This window comes from Tenrec ecaudatus, chromosome 11 (assembly GCF_050624435.1).
Source record: "Tenrec ecaudatus isolate mTenEca1 chromosome 11, mTenEca1.hap1, whole genome shotgun sequence".
Taxonomy (NCBI): Eukaryota; Metazoa; Chordata; class Mammalia; order Afrosoricida; family Tenrecidae; genus Tenrec; species Tenrec ecaudatus.
In genome coordinates, this window is record NC_134540.1 from 151,828,305 (window position 1) to 151,849,125 (window position 20,821).

General features: G+C 44.8%; 1 protein-coding gene across 1 annotated transcript in view; it reads right to left on the reverse strand.

Moving 5' to 3' along the window:
- Positions 1–20,821, reverse strand: part of ABCC4 (ATP binding cassette subfamily C member 4 (PEL blood group)) — a 257,587-nt gene that overhangs the window by 184,594 nt on the left and 52,172 nt on the right. The window contains exons 2-4 of the mRNA XM_075563536.1: positions 14,914–15,024; positions 14,077–14,197; positions 8,043–8,267 (exon numbers count right to left, since the gene is read on the reverse strand). Coding sequence (XP_075419651.1) covers positions 8,043–8,267; positions 14,077–14,197; positions 14,914–15,024 — 457 coding nt within the window. The remainder of the gene's footprint in view (positions 1–8,042; positions 8,268–14,076; positions 14,198–14,913; positions 15,025–20,821) is intronic.

The following is a 20,821-nucleotide window of genomic DNA, read 5'->3' on the forward strand; positions in this document are numbered from 1 at the left end:
TTCTAACCCTTTGGGTGGAGTGATAAGGACACCAGCTGTGAGACCACAGAGACACCCCACAAAGAAAATGAGACAGTGGCTCGGCTAATAGGCTGCCCGAGGAACGAGGAAGGAAGAGATAAGGGCTTCATAACATCACCAAGATAATGGTTTCGTGCTCAGAGCAGGGAGCTACCCAAATAAAATCTTCTAAGTGCATCCTTTTGCCAAAGGTCAATCACCAGCAAGTGCACAGTAATCCCCCCACACACACACACATAATTCTACACAAATTGTTTGTTTCCACCTGTACAAAAAATCAAAGAAAGGTTTTGTAAAAAGATAAAGACGCCACCAACCATAAGGGAATTGCGGCTATTGAAGACACCCTTTTACATCCAAAAGGAGGCAAGGTGGCAGAGCAGATTCTTGGCTGTGACCTGTATGACACAGTTCAAACCCACTAGTCACTCAGAGGAAAAGCCAAGGTGGTCGGCTCCCATAAAGAATGGCAATCTCAGAAACGCTATGGAACCTTCTACTCGGTCCTGCAGGGCCACTGTGAGCTGGAATCGTCTCAAGGGCAGCAGGTTCAGTGTTTGGGGTTTTCACTTTCCAAGTGCCACCCGTCTCCTTGCTTCCCCAGATGGTTTCCTTCACCCCAACTTTTCTGAATGATGAGAACCACTGGGTACAGATTAAAGAGACAGATTTCTGGTCTTTTCCTTAGAAATTCTGACGGGGCCCAGGTTCTGTTTTTTATATGAAACACCATGCGGGGAAGGAGGAGAGAAAAAAAAAAAAGAGGACCTGATGCATAGGGCTTAAGTGGAGAGCAAATGATTTGAAAATGATTAGAGCAAAGAATGTACAGATATGCTTTATACAATTAATGTATGTATATGTATGGATTGTGATAAGAGTTGTATGAGCCCCTAATAAAATGTTTAAAAAAAAAAAAAAGAAACAGCATGGTGTCTGTATCGTTTCAGCAGGTATCTCCTAGAGTTCATTCAGCCAACCTGCCCAGCACCCTGAGAACGCCTCTCCCCCCGGGCTCATAAACAGCTGGGGTGTTAGAGCTGTGAGACCGTTGCTCCGGCCACAGCTGAGTGACTGGTGCTGACCTAGCCCCACCTCACCTCTAGAATGAATCATGAAACGGAACAAAATTATGGACCGAACCAGGCTGGACAAGACTGATTCCAGAGAGAAAGGAGATTCAACGTGAATGCTGAGTTCCGGCATAATGTTTTGGTGGTAGGAGCATGCCGAGTTCTACACAGAGCACATAAGTCCCTCTGAGCTGGGAGGCAGATAATTAGCGGCTGAGTCAGCAGAGGCAGCCAGAAACCCTCAGGCAAGGCATCGGACTGTAAGGAGATGAGCAGAAAGCAAGTCTCCCACAGGGGGCAAGAGAAAGTAGGGAGGGCGAGCCTGCAAATCCTCGGCTGGAGGTTGGTTTGTACACATTCAGGCCAAGGCCAGGTCTGACAGAATTAAAGAACAGAATGAGGAAACAGAGCTGGTTGCTATGGTGCAATCAGCAGAACAAGAGATATGAGAGGTCAAGCAGAGAAGCTGGAGGCTCTGGAACAAGACAATGGAGCAATCTTATGAAGACATCATCAACAAGCCTGGCATACAGCTACGACATCAGAAAGGCAGCCCCGATGCAAACTGAGAATACTGTTAGTCCCTGGGAGCATCAACAATGACTGGAGCCATCTCTGGTTATTACAAGTAAGGGGGATGCTGCTGGCATCTAGCAAGCAGGTCAGGCGCACTGTTAACCTTCCAGGATACTGAGGGCAGCCTGCCTTGTTTGAAGACGGTAGAAGAAACGGGCTGGTAACTGGAAACCAATATGAGGGACAGAGAAAACATTGAATAAAAGTTTAAAATAAAAAAAAGAAGTATGAGGGGTATGTAGACATTTCCAACTGTGTCACATACTTGTATTTAAAAAAGAGCCGATTACAAGGATCTACATGTGACCTCCTCCCTGGGGGACGGACAACAGAAAAGGGGGTGAAGGGAGACGTCGGACAGGGGAAATTATAGCAAAATAATAATTTATAAATTATCAAGGGTTCATGAGAGGGGGGAAGCCACAAAGGGGGGGAATGAGGAGCTGATGCCATGGCCTTAGGTGGAAAGCAAATGTTTTGAGAATGATGAGGGCAATGAATGTACAAATGTGCTTTAAACAATTGATGTATGTATGGATTGTGATAAGAGTTGTATGAGCCCCTAATAAAATGATTTAGAAAAAGAGCATAAAAATGGGACAAAAAAGAAAAACATTAAAGGCTTATTATTGGCTAAACCACTCCAACTTTTAAAAAAAGGAATCTAATTAAATGTCCAAGAATCTCAGCAAACCATCAGATACTAAGGGGGTTTCGAAAAGTTCATGGGAAATTCCATTACCTTTTCACTCCATTTTCCCACAAACTCTTTGAAACAAACTCCCATACTCGGGAGAGAAAACAGGACAAATAGAAATTAAATCACACCTGGGGTCATCAGCAGCAATCGTCTGAAAATCAGATTCACGAGGAAATGCTCAAAAACAGCAGATCTTTCTATCTTTTCTCCCTTGCAGTGCCAAGTTTGTGCCAGCAACCCAAGGCTTGTTCCGCAGAGCTGCCAGGGCTCCTTCTGAAACCGTCCCCACCGTCATCAGGTGCATGCTGACTCACCGCGACCCTAGAGGACAGAATAGAACTGCCCCTGTGGGTTTCCAAGTCTGTCGCTTTTTAGGGGAGTGGTAAAGCCTCCCCGATCTTTCGCCTTTTAAAAGCACTAGAGGAAAATAATAAACCCATTCTGTTTCCAATACTAAAGTCATTTTCCTCTGTGGGCCCCTTATCACACCCTGAGTAGACAGCAGGCCATAAGCTAAAATATGACTCTGATCATTTACTTCCTGAAAATCTGGGTCTTTGAACCAGTTCATTCCAGCTCACCCCACTGATGAGAATTTGTCTTTCCCACCAGATATTACTGAATTAGAACCTAACGTTTAAGATCCTCGGAGAACTGTCATTCTGATGAGGATCTATTAGAATCATATGGGTTCTAGTTTCAAATGTAGATTTTGTCTCAGTCTATGCGGGCAGCGGTGTCAGCCTGGAATGAACTAATTTGAAGCCCTGCTCAAAATTTGGCAGTGGCTGCCACCTGCCACCTAAATAAACCCCCACTGGCTGAGGGTCATAGTCAAGGTTCTCCAGCACCTGGTCCTACTGTACTGAGGGATGGCAGGCTTCCTTAGGGACTTTCCTGGGTGTGTCCTGGTTGGACAGTACTGAGGCTGTCTCATAGTCACGAGCCCTAACTGCCTTGGACAGAAAGCCCAGGGCAATTCTTGTAAGCTCTTATATCTAACATAATAATGCCCGTGTCTCATTCATGACCTTCCTTCTGCTTCTGCAGTGCCACCTGTAATTGTGATGTATTGAATTCCCAAGTTTCCTTTGTTTCAATGTCAAGTGGCTGCCTGACTTTAGCCTTGGTTGCCTGTTGGGCCTTGTGCTAATGGTCTCCTGCAGCTGAGTATGTGTCTGTCTGTTGTGTCTTTGTCCTACTGAAAATTTAATAACTGTTCTCTCCTTAAATTATATTGAGATTTGGGGTCCCTTTTAGACCCTAAAACAATACCGAGAACACACGTGTCCCCAACTTACAAAATATGGTAAATTTACAAAATATTTAAAATGGAACACCATCACTTACTTTAAAATATTAAAATTATTTTTAAAACACAGTGGTAAGTTAAATTATTCCTCTGGATACATGAATACGGAAAGCCTTTTCTGGAAATATAATAGGAAAAGAAAATTAATTACATTTCCAAGGAGCTATGAAATTACAAAGGACTGATACTGCCCCACAAATAATCTTTTTTGGCTTTGGAGGTAAATCTAATGAGTCTCAAGACTTCAGGTGTTAGCCAGAAGAAGCCTGGCTAAGTGGATTCGATTCTACCCACAAAGTCAGCGGTTGTTGGGTGCCTGGAGTCAGTTCCGATTCATAATGAACAACAGAACACACTTCGGTCAGCTCCGTGTCATTCTCACAATCGTTCCTGACGTTGGAGCCCATTGTTGCAGCCACTGTGTCAACAAATCTTGTTGAGCAAAGAGGGTCTGCCTGCTTCGTGTTGCCCCGCTACCATACCCAGCAAAGTGGCAGAGAACAGCGCCAGTGGCTGATGACTTTGGTGCTCCCTGGCATTCAGAACAAGCACCGGGCACCACTCTTCAGAAGACAGACTGCCACACATCCCACAATGCCTACAAACTACTACTGGTAGTAGTTCGGCCATGTTCCACGTACACTAACCAGCTTGATATTCTCCCAGGAGCAGGGATTAGGAGGTGTGGCCTGGGCGGAACCTGCAAAATGCTCCCAGTGGGCCCTTTCAGAGCCCAGGCACAGCAGGCTTGTGCCCTAAGGAATAAGCCATGCGTGAGGAAGGAGTATCTGATTTCTTCATGGAGGCTTGTTGTGGATACAATCAGTGCATAAGGAAATCTGTCTTTCCCAGGTTTCTGGAATTTCAGGTTGAGAGTATGATTTAACCCCAGCAATGCTTCCTGACTTCTAAAAGGAGCAATTATTTTAGGTTAATCAGTCTGGAAAATTAATACCTTGGGGAGGTGTTTACATTCAAGTAAGCAAAGGGACCAGCTTGGATCAGATTTCCCACAGGCTACTTTCCAAAGTGGTGGAGGAGAGAGGAAGAGAAAAACAGGTGAACGACTACTCACCTGTACAGAAAGCCTTAAGGCCGATTTAAATGCTCAGGTGGTACAAAGGCATTATTAAATCTAGCTAACAGTTCTTGACTGTGGGAAAGAAAACAAAAGTAGGGGGGTGGGAGGAGACCCTGACACCACTGGGTCATAGAGACAAACTAGGACAAGGTAAGACTCCCCCCGAAAAGGTCTCTGAGGGCTTCAATCGTCAAAGAATCAGGGTGCCTCCTCTTCCTCCCTGGGAGCAAATGATGGGTTTAATTTGCCAGTCTTTTGCTGTGCTCCAGAGTGCCTAACCTCTGCAACATCAGGGACCCTCCCCACTAAAAGCAGAAGGGAGGAGCACAGAGTAGAATGATGATAAAGGAGAAAGAGGGGGGGTCACCATTCATTTCACTGATAACATAACTTTAGAGCGCTTTCAGTTCACCCACTCATCAAGCCCTTAATTAGAATGGGCAGACCTCATTCCTACTTCCGTGAGGGAACTGGGCTCGTGGTACAGACAGGAAGATGCTAAGGCCGCCAAGAGTCACACCATTCCAAGGCTTCCCAAAAGCCAGTGTGGAAAACACGTCCTATATTTTGTTGAGAAAAATATTTGCAATAAACAGAAGCTTGATGTAAATATCAAATACGTAATAAGAAGCTAACACTTTGGTTTTATCTTTAAATGAAGTTTAAAAAAAAGAATCATATCAATGGGTGCCCATCTTCCCAATATGATCACTGAAAACAAACGTGTGCATAAACAAATGTGGTGAAGAAAGCTGATGGTTCCGGCTATCAAGCGATATAGGGTCTGGGGTATTAATGGCTTGAAGATAAACAAGCGGCCATCTAGCTCAGAAGCAACAAAGCCCACATGGAAGAAGCACACCAGCCTGTGAGACCACGAGCTGTCGAAGGGATCAGGTATCAAGCATCAAAGAACAAAAAATCATATTGTAAATAAGGGTGATTGCAGGGTGGAGACTCATTGCCCATTGGTAGGCAACTGGACATATCCTTACTGAAGGGCAGTGGGGAGGAGATGAGTCAGTCACGGTGCAGGGTAGCAATGATGAAACATATAACTTTCCTCTAGTTCTAAAATGCTTGCCCCCATACACTATCATGATCCCAATTCTACCTTACAAATCTGGCTAAGCCCGAGGATGTACACTGGTACAAATAGCAACTGGACACAGGGAATCCAAGACAGATGACTCCTTCAGGACCAGTGATGAGAGTGGTGATATCTGGAGGGTGGAGGGAATGTGGGGTGGAAAGGGGGAACCGATTACAAGAATCTACATATAGCCTCCTCCCTGGGGGATGGACAGCAGAGAAGAGGCCGGGGGGAAACGTCGAACAGTGTAACATATGCCAAAATAATAATAATTTATGAATTATGCAGGGTTCATGAGGGAGGTGGGGAGGGGAGAGGGGAGGGAAATGGGAAAATGAGGAGCCAATATTAAGGGCTCAAGTAGAAGGCAAATGTTTTGAGAATGATGATGGCAACAAATGCACATATGTGTTTGACACAATGGACGTATGTATGGATTGTGATATGAATTGTATTGAGTCCCCAATAAAATGATTTGAATTAAAATAAATAATTATTTTTTTAAAGAGAAAAGACAGGCAGTTCAGGATAAAGAGGGAGCCGGACTACTGGACCAAGTTTATAAAGATTCTTAAGCTCTTGGTTCTGGCAGCCAGGCAACCACTCCTTTATGAAGATATCTGCATTCTCCTTTCCTTTAAAAAAGGTGAGATGACGGCATAGTTTAAGGGAGTTCTCAATTACAAACCAAAATACTCAATACATCAAATCAGGTCTTATCTGTAGGAGAACTATGATGCACATTAAAGGGATAGGAAATATATTTCTTTGAACATATAAATAACCATATTTAAGATCTATATTTTATACATATTCCCTTTGGGAACTGTAATGAAATCAATGAAACATTATGTTCTCTCCAAGTTTACTAGGTGATAAGAGCATTCCCAAATTTAAAGTTGTGCCTCAAACATTCAACCATTTTATTAAATACATTATAAATGGCAACTTTAGGGATTCAGCAGGACTCTTACGCACCATGGATTTCGCTTATGTACTATTCAGCTAGCAACTTCATTCTACTCATTGTTTATAAACAGTTCGTTGAATAACAGAAGATTCTAACATGTGCAGCAATTTCTCAACTAATTTTATATGTTCACATTGAGTCCCAGAATTATATGCTCTTTCTGCATTCATTTCGCCTAGATTTAATTCTATAGATCCAATTTCAGGTCTGTTTCTTTTTAAAAACAGCTGGCTCCAACTGTTTACATTTAAATACAAACAAAACTTTCCATAAAATAAAACTCTGAGCTACAGATAAAACATGGAAAATCCATTTTTCATTTCCATTTTCATAGATTACATCTGAAATTTACTGTGTGCCTCATCAAAAACAGCCTTGCCTAAAGAAGAAAAATTTCACTAAATACTGGTACATTGTTCATGTTGCCTTAAATTGAGGTACAGATTTTTAAAGCATATTTTGTTTTGTTTTTCACAGTTTTGACACAAAATTCACGTACCATACAATTCAATGGTTTATATATAGCAAATAGAGTTATGCAATCCTCACTACCACCAATTTAAGAACGCTTTCTTGATTCTTGTACCAATCTTAGCTCCTCTTACCCTCCAGCCTCCCCTGCCATCAGCCTCCAATACCAACCCAAACTCACTGCAACTGAGCAGTCGCCGACTCATCCCGCAACTCAATAGGACAGGGTAGAACTGCTCCACTGAGTTCTAAGAGTGTAACTCTCCAGAGACATAGAAAGCCTCCCTTTTATCCATTGGAGCCACTCCGATTTTGAATGGCTGCCCAACACATACACACTATGCCACCAGGACTCCAACCATAGTCCTAAGGAATCTACTTGCTGTCTCTATAGATTTACCTATCCTAGATTTCATATAGAAGAGCCCTGGTAGTGTAATGGTTACCTGTGGGGCTACAATCTGCATGGTTGACAATTTGAAACCACCAGCAGCTCCTTGGGGCAAAGACAGTCTCGGGAACCCACAGGGGATCGCTCTGAGTCAGCATCGCCACGATGGCAGCGAGAGATTTCATAATAAGAAAAATATAACCCCCCCCCCGAAATTAACAATGACAGAAAAACAAAACACAGGAAAAACCTCAAACCCAAAGAAATCTGAAGGAAAATTCAAACAAGTTAAAAATGGGTCAGAGAAAACAAATGATGATATGTTATACGGTTGTGATACCACATATCACTTACCTTCTGATAAATCATATGGCACATGGCCACCCGCAGCCTCATCCCAGCACACTGGACGTGATAGAAGTACAGGTGGTGCAGGATGGCCAGAATGAGTGTGCACACTGTCAACAGTGTAGCATACATGTAGGCTGTGTGCAAAGCTGCTGAATCCGTGGGATCATAGTATTCAAAATAATCGATAATTTTCCCCAAAAATATAGGCTGAATTACTTTGGAGCCTTCCTAAAAGGGGGAGAGGGAACAAGAAAACACTTCCATAAACATCACAAACCACATAAATTTTTCTTAATATAGGTTTTACTTTCAGTATCCCAACTCATAAACCACTAAGACACCAGAGCTCCTTTGAAGGCACAAGTGAAGCTACGATCTAATGCCATCAATTGATCTCTGCCGCTCACGACTTCAGGTTCTGGTCTTGAAGAAAATATTCGTAATTATCTATTCCCCACGGCTACCACTCCACCTATTTTGTTATAATCTGATGACCCACTTATTGCGACAATGCTGGAAGCTACACCACCACCACCACCAGTATTTCAAATGCCATCAAGCCTACCCATGGTACAAAGGTTTCAGCAGATCTCTCACACAAAGACTAGGAAGAGAGCCCTGACCTGCTATTTCCAAAAATTAGTTGATAAAAAACCTTATGGATTACAACAGAATATCTAATACAGGCATAAAACAAACACAAAAGCACACCAGACTCACTGCCATCTAGTCCACTCTAGCTCATAGCGGCCCCATAGGACAGAGTAGCAAAATGCTCCTTGATGTTTCCAACAGTGTAGATGTTTACAGGCGTAGGAAGGTTCGTCCTCCTCCCATAGAGCAGCTAGCAGGTGGGTTCAAACTACTGACCTTATGGTTAATGGCTCAATATATAATCCCATACACCACCAGAGCTCCCTCTGAGACAAGCACTCCTGAGAGCCGTTGCAGGGTCAGTTCCGGATCACCACAATAAAGCCAGTAACACATGCGCCCCTCAACTTTCCCCCCAGTGCATGTAAAAGTCACGCTTACACTATTGCTGTGGTTTATTGTATGACAGCATTATGAAAGAATTGAAATACAGTGAGAACGACCAAAGTGTGACACAGTAACACAGAGTGAGCATGTGCCATTGAAAAAGGGGTGTCAACAGACTTGCTAGAAGCAGGGTGGTCACCCATCTTCAATTTGTGAAACAGGGAACGTCTGTGGTGTGCAATACAGTCAGGTAAGCCTATGTAATGTCGGAAGATGAGCGCTCCAACTGGGAGCTCGCTCGCTGCCATTGAGTCAATTATGACGCACAGCAACCACGGGGCAAGGTAAACTGCCCCTGTGAGTTTATGAGTCTTTATGGGAGTAGAAAGCCTTATCTTCCTCCCTCAGAGCTGCCAGTGGTTTCCAACTTGTGGGTAAGAGCCCAGCGAGTACGCTAAGAGGTTTCCTTCCAGATGGAAAGGCACTTAAAGAGCAGCCACTGCACCAGGCTTGAGCACACCAATGATCTTGACGGCTACCCATGGGGGTTACTCTGAGATGGCGCTATCAGATGGCAATGACCAACAAATCCCCGAGACAAAGATGAAAATACTGGGTTGGGAACCATTGGGATTTGCTTCCTGAATAAGACCTGCAAAACCAAACCCACGGCCACTGAAGGGCTTCTGACTCATTGAGTTCCTGTGGACAGGGTAGAAACTGCCTCTGGGGCGCTCTGAAACTAACTACAAATCTGAGAAGAGGCTCGTGGTTTGCACTTAGCAGCCCAGTGGATAACCCATCATGGCACCAAGGCTCCTGGGCAGGGCAGAGAGAGAGCAATTTCCTTTACTAACACTAAATGCAAAGAAATAGCAGAACAATGCTCTGAGTCATATAAACAACAGGTAAAGGAGCTTCCCTTCGCTTGCTCATGCCCCTGTCCCTGCCAAATGGCCTTCTACACAACCAACGTCTTCCCTTTAGGAACGCCTTCTAAGGTGCCATCCTGTCCTCAATTCACAAGGCACTCAATCAGCAAAAGCCCAAGTCACCAAGGCACAGACGCTTCACACCACTTCCTCACGGACTTGGAAGAATTACTAAGGACCAAGGATTTGAAAGACTCAAGAACGTGAGTCGGAAACAACCTTTGCCTTAGACACAATCCTTCATTTAGCACAGGTAGAAGCACGTGATCCTTTGCTTTTGATAGCTCAACTTTGTCTCAAAATAGAAATTGATGCATAAGGAGTGTGGTGAAGTGAAATCTCTTAGTGGGGGTTTTCTATCCATGTCTTTGAAACTCTCACCAAATGATTGGGTGGAGTGATGCACATACAGTGTGAGGAACACTGTGGTGAGCATCCACGAAGAGTCAGTATGAGAGCATATGGGAGATCCCTGCTTGAAGTGGGGGAGGCAGAGACCAGAGTCACCAGAGACCAGGTTACAGAGCAAAGGAACCATAGAGAGCTTCCTGACCCACAGAGGCAGAAGGCAAGGGGCCATGGGACCAAGAGGCTGAGGACTACAGAGAGACTTGGCCGCTGAGAGAGGAGAGGCAGTACTGTGAACCAATACTGTTTACTGACCCTGACTTGTGGCAATCTGTAAGCATCCCTTCCCTAATAAACCCCATAATTGTGAGTTTGTCTGTCTGTGAGTTCTATGCGGCCACTGCAATGAACTACGGGACCCAGCAGAAAAGTAGAGTGTTGTAGGAGGAACAGGGAGGAAAAATAAATAAAACTAACGTAACATTTTCTTCCCAATTGGAATATTTAGAGACAGCTCGTTCCCTCAAATGGGGCATTACAATAAATGACAATATTCTTGAACTGTTATGTGCAAACACACACTTCACCTAGAGATTCTCTCTAGTGATATTATGGAAAGGAGCCCTGGTGGTACAGTGGTTATACACTGGGCTGCTAAGCCCAAGGTCAGCAGTTGGAAACCACCAGACACTCCAAATGAGAAAGATGAAGCTTTCTACTCCTATCATCAACAGTTACTGTCTCGGAAACCTACGGAAGTAGTGTTACCCTGCCCTATAGGGTTGCCGTGAGCTGGGATCGACTCAAGGGCACCGAGGAATACAGAAGTAAAACAAACTGGTTGTCCTTGTGAGTTACTTTGGACTGCTAGCAGCATGGTCAGCAGTTCAATTCCATCTGCTGCTCCTTGGGAGATAACGAGGCTTTCTGCTCCTTTAAAGACTTAGTCTCGGACATGTGATGCAGGGTCACTAGTTAAGTCAGAATCAACTAGACAGTAGTGAGTGTACAGAAGTAAAGAAGCCTTGAGGGTGCTGTGGGTTCAGGGCTGAGTTCCCAAACACAAGAACAGTTCAAATCCACCAGCCGCTCCGAGGGAGAAAGGTGAGGCTCTCTGATGTCTATAAAATATTGCCGTCTCAGAACCCGTATCGATTACAGGTATCTACATATAACCTCCTCCTTGGGGGATGGACAACAGAAAAGTGGGGGAAGGGAGACATCAGACAGTGTAAGCTATGACAAAATAATAATTTATAAATCATCAAGGGTTCATGAGGGAGGGGGGAAAAAGGGAGGGAGAATGAAAAATGAGGAGCTGATGCCAGGGGTTTACGTGGAGAGCAAATGTTTTGAGACTGATGAGGGCACTGAATGTACAAATATGCTTTATATAATGGATGGATTGTGAAAAGAGTTGTATGAGCCCCCAATAAAATGATGTTAATAAAAGGATATGAATTGAAGGATACAAAAGAAAAAAACACCAACATCAAAACCCTCATCAAATCTGAAGAAGTCCAAACTTACTGGATTAAAGGAGACTAGATAATCTTGGAGACTACTGCCAGGACAGAACCTTTAAACTCTGAGGCGAAACTTCTCACAGAGGACACCTTTCAGCTAAATAACAAACTAGCACATAAAACAAAGATATCAGACATAAGGACTGTGGCAGCTTTAATTTTTTTAAAAAATTGTTTAACATGAGACCAAATGATCAACACTCTGAACGAAAAGCTAGTAAGAGGGACATGTAGGGAAACAGGCACTAAATTTGTTGTAAACACTTTCACCAAGAACACAATAAAACATTATTTAAAAACCAAGTACAACAGCCAGCCTAGTAGTTGCACATATTTAGCACCACCCCAATCTTGGCCTTTCCAGATGCACAGCAATAAGCGATTCTGAGGCTGGCCTCGGTTCAAATCCATGCTCCCAGGCTACAGTGGGACCAAGTTTCTCTCCAGACGTACCCCAGTGCCTTATGGGTTCTACCTCTATGCCCACTTGTCCCAGAGGCTGACAAGCCAGGAGCCACAGTTCAATTTGTGATGGGACCTAATCACCACTCGGAGGTCCCGAAATGAGAAACACCCAGCAGCCCGCCAAACCAGATGGGCCGCCTTTTGAGACCATCTGTTTTCCATTCCTTGGGCCCCTGTCAGCACTGACAAGCTACAGAACCAGGAACGGCAGAGGCCATCTAAACTGTGGAGCTCCTCATTCCTGCCTACACCTGGGCAGAGGCCTGGCACACCCCGAGGTGCCACAAAGAATTCTGACAAGCTCCGCTCTAGGACACTGGACAGTCATGTCTGACCAGGAACCCCGACAAACACAAGCCACAACAATGCCAACCTGCCACTGGGTTCATTTCAAACAAGTTCATTGTGCCCATTCAGTAGGAATACCCTGAGGGACTGCTGCATCCTCTCCCAAATCCAAGTCAGTCCCACTGGTGTGCATCTCCAATCTACCACTTAGTGAGACCACCACAGTGTCCAGGTGGCAGTATGTCAGACCACCACAGTATCCAGGTGGCAGTATGTACTCTCACAAATGGAACCCTCTGCCACAAATGTCTGTCGGACACAGTTCTCCATCAATGACAACTTCAGTCTCCCAGGACCTGTAACTTGACACCAGCTTCAGGTTTTCTAGGACAAAGCCAACCTACATATACCAATCCACTGATCACACTGTTACAGAAACATGTTCAGCGAGCTACACTTGCCACATATGACAGAATCTGCCTACCCTCCTCACCCTAGCAAATACCTCACAAGCTTTGCATGTGGTAGTAAATGGTCCCTTCCATCCTGACTACTCTCATGTATTCACGAGGCTGCCGGTGTGTTATTAAAACACCGTGAAGAATACAAACCACCTAGGAGGGTCTTTTGTATCTTCTCCAGCAGATCAATGGCTGGAACTGGCATGGTAATCGGCACTGTGAGCCCAGGAAAAACACAATCTTGGTGTGGGGCTCTCTAGGTAATGGATCTCATAGCTTTGTGCATCTGGTTTTCCACTGTATATCAATGTTCATCCTCTGTAGTGCCAGGCTACCAAGGGCCCACCTTCCCACTTGCAATCCAGCTCCAACAACCAAAGACAAGAAATCAGGATGGGTAGTGCTTGAAGTCCCAAACTCACCAGAATTCATGGTGAAACCAGGCCCTCTCCCACAGAGTGTAGCGCAGCCCACCACTAGAGGCTACAGCTTGAAAACGGGGTGTTCTTGAGGGCTTCCAGCTTGCGACCCAAGCCAGGCCCAGACCCAGTCCCCCGGGTTCTGGACGCCTGGGAATGGGGAAGTGCTAAGACGTGCTTGTGAAAACACTTATCAGATTTGGTGCAGTGAACGTAGTAAGTCCTTGCTGAGCACCTATAAATTGCCCCATCTTTTTTTTTCCAGGCCTGGTCCAAGTTTACTTCCTCTAAACCACAGGCGCGCATTCATTCCTTGATATTATAGCTCTCTGGTTATCTGTAACATTTACAGAGCACCTACACTGTCCTAACACGGCATGAAGTCCCCTGCATTGTCACGGATATTCTTTCCCAGCACTGTATTCTCATCGGTTCAAAATCATAACAAACACACCCCACTCCCCAAGTCTCAGTCATTAGATCCCAAAGATAAATACAACCGCTGAACTTAATCCTGCTTCCCGGACCTGCCTTATCTTTACACCTGAAGATGCCTTCAACCCTCACCAGGTGTGCTCTCTCACTGAAAAGCACTTCACTTATATAAACGTTTTTACCTCGATTAATGTAAAAATTCCCAAAAGTAAGTAAGATTTCCAGTAACACTTGACGATTGCTTTTGTTAACGAAGGCGTCCGTGCTTCCTTGTGAGCTCTTGAAACTTCTTTATCCCAGTACCTACAAGAGAAACGAAGCACTGTGAAACCCAGCGGACTCTGCTATGTACTACTATTGGGGGGGGGGGGGAGAGTAGAGTGAGAGAGAGCGCACACTATTTGTCAGCAGGCCCCTGAAGGATGCACATGTGGAATCTGCAGCACGAGACGTGCAGGCCTTGATGGGGGGTGGGGGGGGCTCCAGTCTTGGGAAACAAACGGCTGCAAGGTTTTGGAGGGTTCACAGCACCAGGGTATCCCAAGAAGGCCGCAAGTAGAACAGACAGGACCGACAGCTCCCCTCCCCCATGAAACCACCCCACTGGGACAAAGGCTTGGCCTCCAGAGCCCTTGCAAGCAGCCGCCCTCAACTCAGCTGGATACCATGCAGGCTGCCCGCAGGTCACTGAGGTAGGCTCAGCCTGCAGAAAGGCAGAGGGGAAGAGAAGGTGAGATTCGTAGGCAGTGATTCTCAACCTTTCTAGTGCCGTGACCCTTTACTATAGTTCCTCATGTTGTGGTGATCCCCCCAACCCTTCATAACTGTAATTTTGCTGTTATGCATCGGGCGACCCCTGTGAAAGGGCCTTTCCCCAGGTTGAGAACCACCATTCTAAGGCGAGCTTGTTTCCACAAGGGTCAAAGGAACCAGGAGGGCACAGACCATTCCAAACCATTTGCGACTCACATGGAAAGTCTCGCTCTTCCTTGCCCATCTCTTGGCTAGCCCTTGCTTACCCTTGTAACTCTTCTCCAAGATACTTGGAACGGTCCTCAGGGAGCAGTGAGTACATATCATCTTCTTCCAGTCTCCGCTTATGACCGATTTTAAACAAGGGGTTCAGCCACCTGTTAAGAAGTAAGCGAAAGGGTGATATAGACCCAAACATGCACACTTTTGTGTCTATTCAGAATCCTAGAGTCAGAGGTTTCTGTGTTTACCTGGTTGTTTGTTTTCATCTTATTTTAAATATATAGGAAGTCTCCGGCTTATGACAAGGGTCTGGATCGGACAATTCCATTGTATGTGCTTTTTATTGTCTTTGAGGATTGGAAGCACGACATATAAAGACCAATCTTAATATGTGCATTCATTCATATTACTAATGATTTTAAAAAACCCAACTCACTGACATTGAGTCGAGGCCAACTCATAACGATCCCATAGCACAAGGGAGAACTCCTCCTTGGAGTTTCTGAGATGGTAACTGTTGAAGGGAGTAGAAAGCCCCATCTTTCTCCCTCAGAGTGGCTAGTGGTTTTGAACTGCTGAACTTGCAGTTAGCAGCCCAAAGAGTAACCACTATGCCACTAATGGTAAGATGTACTATTATAAAACAAAAATGATACTCATTGAAGTGTAACTCCAGTTTTGCATAACTAGAAAACTCTATAAAAAGTAAGTCATGGAAAAAAAAAAAGTAAGTCATGGACTAACTGTATATAAATATGGGGGAAAATAGCTATTCTCTCCATTCTCTCTCGGCTTAACGTCCCTTTTTCAGGGGGTAAAAATTACTCAGTGTACCCCACTGCCACACCATCAGCAATCAATAACTAATAATTAGTAAGGTACAGGTATGTGCTTTAGCCCCTCGATAATACCAGTACCCACGCACACCCCCTCCCACACCCTAGAGGGCAGTATCGCACACTTCAGGAAACACTAGCCAAGAACAATAACACATCCGAGACAGAGAGCATGCCAGCATCCAGATTCATGCTACTTCATACCACTGTCTCTTAAAAGGAGTTGTGACCTCTCAAAGAAATGGCGGGTTCCAAAGTTGGAGCAGAAAATGTACAAGATGGGCCCAGAACAGCTTCATGTACCACAACATGAAGACAAAGTGCTTGATGGACCCAGAAGAGGCCCGCAAAGGACCCAGAGACAACTTAAAAGACGGTCACAGGGAGCATTTGAACAATGCGGGAATGAAACACACCCATTGAATTAAACAAATCCTTAGACCTTAGAGTACAGTCACATAGAGAGTGATGTGAGTTTGATGAGCAACAAACACAATCTCAGGAGATTTCTTCAAATCACTTGACACATTAAGAAATAACCTAGCAATTTCATAAAGAACCAAAAATAGCATCCTTACATGAGAGGCTATGTCTTACTAAACATATAAAAACCATCATCTATTACCAATAATGTAAATCGTTATAATTAACGTTAGAGAGGATCAAAGGTAATATTCTTTCTTTGACTTTGCCAAGTGTGATAGTTAAGGTTTATTATGCCAACTGGCTAGTGACCACATACGTGTGGGATTAATTGAAGGGCGGAGAGATAAATAGCTCGGTGAGCCTCGCCTGTCTGGTCTCTTCTTCTCTGATGGTGGGACCAGTATGCACGGCTACCTTAGCCAGTTCCCTGCTTCAGCTGGCAAGGCTCACTTCCTTCAAGACATCCCTGAGAAGAAGCCACATGGACCTACCCTGACGCAGCCCTGGGTGCTGGAGCAGCTGCGTGGAAACCCCTGCCAGCGCGGAGATGCTTACACGTTCACTGATTCGGCTTTCCTCCTGCAGTCGGCGTCATTGTGTGTGTTTTGTGAGATTGAGCAGGACTTTGGAGATCGGTGTCAGACATAATGGCTAATGTCAGATTTAAGGGCTTGGACAGCACTAGGTTGGGATGCTTTCTTAATGTAAACTTACCCTTCATGTTAAACTCTCTCATAAAATATGAGTGTCTAGAATTTTGTGTCTCTAGTCTACCAGACTAACACACCAAGGTAAGAAAATGTCTCAGGCCAGACCACTCAGCGCGTGAGAGCAGAGCTTGTATTTCACGTCTTTGGGCATACTACTACTGGGCACACAGGAGCTGTTCAAGAAATAGCTGCCAAATAAACAAATGGCAATGGATCATCAGGGAAGCAGCAACTGACACTGACCTTCACATTTTGCTAACTCTCGTACCTGAGAAATTCCCAAGAACTCAGATAAAGGAGTCAGGAGTTCAGATTCCAGTCTCTATGAGGGCCCTGCGAGCCCTATACAGCCCCCAACCCCAACCCAACCCCCCACACACATACTCATACAAATTCAGCACTGTGACTTCTGGCAGTCACTTAATCTCTCTACGTCTCCATTTCCTTCCCAAAATAGTATAAACCTGCTAGCTTTGAAAAGACATTGAGCTATTTATACTTATTCAATCTGCATGCTGGGCAAATCATCTGAGAAGCCGTACTATACGAAGAAGACCATGGTGTGACTCCTGAACAGCCGGCAATGTGCAGCAGACCCAATCTTGCTTGCTGGACCAAAGAGGACTTGAAGCACTTATTGACAGAGATGAAAAACTACACCCTTCCATCTGAATTATACCTCAACCTACAGAAGGAAAACAGCAGCCCCACAACTGGGCCAATGGGCAGCAGCATGATAAACAGAGAAAAGACTGGACTTGTCAAAGGTGTCACTGGGTGTCCTTGGGTCCAGTTAACTTTCACCTTAGCTGCACTCACGAAACCAATGGCAGAGGTGTTAATTTGCTAACTAAGATGCATCTGACCCAAGCAATGGTATTTTCAGTCACCTTACACGTGTGCAAGAACTAGGCAATGAATGAGGAAAATCAAAGAAGAATCGATACTTATGAATTATGGTATTGACAAAGAACATTCAATATACCAGGGACTGCCAGAAACATAAACAAATCTGTCCTGGAAGAAGTACAGTTAGAATGCTCCTTAGAATCAAGAATGGGAAGGCACCATCTCACCTTCTTTGGAAATGTTAGCAGGCGGGACGAGCCCCTGGAGAAAGACGCTATGCTCGGTAAAGCAGAGGGTCAGCACAAGAGAAGACCCTCAATACGACGGGACGGCACAGAAGCTCCAGCAATGAGTTCAAGCACGGCGACAAGTGAGGCTGGCACGCTTGGCTCTGTTGTATGCAGGCGGGCTGGGAGTCAAAGCCAATTCAACTGCGCCTACCATATCCAATTTATTGTAGATTGTTGTACACCATCTACTGCATACCTTAATTATCCAACCATATTACCTTTGGGCTATCTCTACACATTAATTATCATCAACTAAGTTGTTTGTATTTCTATTGAATAGTTACAGTGATTCTTTTCTTCTATTTAATTTTTTCATTATTTTAATTTTAACCGGCATTTTATTAAAACTTCAATAAATTACAGCTCTTATAACAATCATACAGCTAAGTATCAAGTACATTTGTGCGTATGTTGCCGTTATTTCCAAAACATTTTCTTTCTACTTGAACCCTTGGTATCAGCTCCTCTTTTTTAACCCTCCCTCCCCCACTCATGAACCCATGATAATTTACAACTCATTTTTATTTTCATAATTCACACCATCTGCTGGCTCCCTTCACCCACATTTCTGTTGTTCAGCTCCCTGGAGGGGGGATTATTATACATCAATCATTGTGATTGGGTCTACCTTCCTCCCTTTTCTCCCCCTACCTTCCTCCTACCCTCATAGCATAGCTACTCTCATTACTGGTCCACGGGAGTTATCTGTCCTGGCTTCTGTGTGTCGAAAGCTCTTATCTGTACCAATGTACATGCTCTGGTCTACTCAGATTGGTAAGACTTTTTTCAAGGGGATTAAAAAAACCTCCAAATGTTTGAACAAGGCTTTCTTGAGTAGTCCTTTGTAAAAGTTTTTTATATTTTCTTCCATAATTTATATATAATTTATAGAGATAATTTAAGATGATGTTAATCACAGCAAGTAATGCTCAGGTACTTACCACTGAATATTACAGCTCAAATTCTGCAGAATTTCCTCAGCTGGAAACCTGTGGACTTTAGCACTTACTTTCTGTCTGTCCTAAGCTGACTAGAGAATCTCTTGGTATTTAGCCTTAGGCCGATAGGCTTCCCAAGACAAGCATCGGCTGGGGTTGCTCTGAAGATTACCCAAAGTTCCACATAATTATGACCAATCTGCCAAGTAATTACATTGGGAACCCATTAGAAATGCTCTGAGATATGAAATTACTTGATTAAGAATAGCGGTTTCATCTTGGCACTTCAGACACGCAGTTTTTATCAAGGGACTCAGAGGAAAATCCCTTTCCATGGGGCACTCATGGCTCCGTATTTTCTGCTTTTCCAATGCTCCGAGACATAGGGAATATGAACCCCTTCCACTCGGCATTCACCTCAGAACTCAGAAACCCCAAGAGCCTTTTCAGAGGGCAGGATGGTTTGAACCAGGAGCTTCCACGCCTCCCGAAGTTTGCAGCAGGGGCACTCAAGCTGAACTTAGGATCTCAAGCAAACTCCATTCGCCCTGCCTAGATTCAGCCTTGCACTCAGATTCACCCAAGGGAAGAAGAAAGGACAGCTTGCCTCTTTCTCTCCACCTCCCAAGGATTTTCCAGGCTACTCTGACCTGCAGCTGCAATTCTTGAGGTCCGCAGTTAGAAACCACCAGCAGGCTCCTCGGGGAAAAGACGGAACTTTCTACTCCCGCAAACTGCTACAGTCTTGGAAACTCACAGGGGCCGTTCCACCCTGTCCTGTAGGGTCGCTCTGAGTCAATATTGACTTGATAGCAGTGACTGAGTTTTGATCCTGAGTGGGCCTCAGTAGGATTTCTGGACCCTACTGGGTAGGAGGACACTGACAACCGGCAGCCTGTCCTTTCAGCAGAGCACTTAGTACCTCTAGATCGAGACAACTGGAGTATTTTCAGGCTAAAGAGGGATTTTTGGGTTGGGGGGTGGTATTTTGGGGGAGCAATAAGTAAACATGACTTTGGGAAGAAAGTTTGGAGAGCCTGATAACTCTAATCACCAACTGAGCGATCAACTACAACACTGTTAAAAGCCAAGCATCTGCCCCTTCAGGACCAGTGGTGAGAGTGGCGATGCCTGGAGCGTGGAGGGAATGCAGGGTGCAAGGGGGGAACCGATTACAAGAATCTACGTATAGCCTCCTCCCAGTGGGATGGACAGCAGAGAAGTAGGCGTGGGGGTGGGGTGGGGGAGATATAGGACAGTGTAACATATGACAAAATAATCATGATTTTTGAATTGTGGAGGGTTCATGGAAGGTAGGGGGAAGGAAGGGGAAGAATGGGGGGGCCGATGTTAGGGGCTCAAGTGGAAGGCAAGTGTTTTGGGAATGATGATGGCAACAGGTACACGGGTGTGCTTGACACAATGGGCGGATGGATTGTGATGAGAATTGTGCGAGTCTCCAGAGGAATGGTTTTAAAAAAAAAGTCAAGCATCTGCAATGAAAGTGGAGGACGGCCTTCCTTATATTGGATGATGGCGTTAAGGGTCATCCTCCGATAGGGAATCCTGAAGGTGGTTAAATCCTGAAGGTGCGGTGGGTAAAGACCAACCAGCTGCTCTTGGGGGAGAAAAACGTAGCAGTTAGCTTTGCATAAACATTTGTAGACCTGGAAGCCCTGTGGGGTCCTATAGGGTCACTAGGAGTCAGAAGCAAGCGAACTGAAATAGTTTTCTAGAGAACTAGCTCTCTTAATCCCTCTCAAAACAAACGCCAGGCTGTTAATCCCCACTGACGGACGAATCCACTCTGGCAGGAGACTGCATACTCTTTCACCTCCTAGCACTCTAATTCCAATTTAGCGCCGAGGGCATTTAGTCAACAATTTCAGACCACTACTGAATG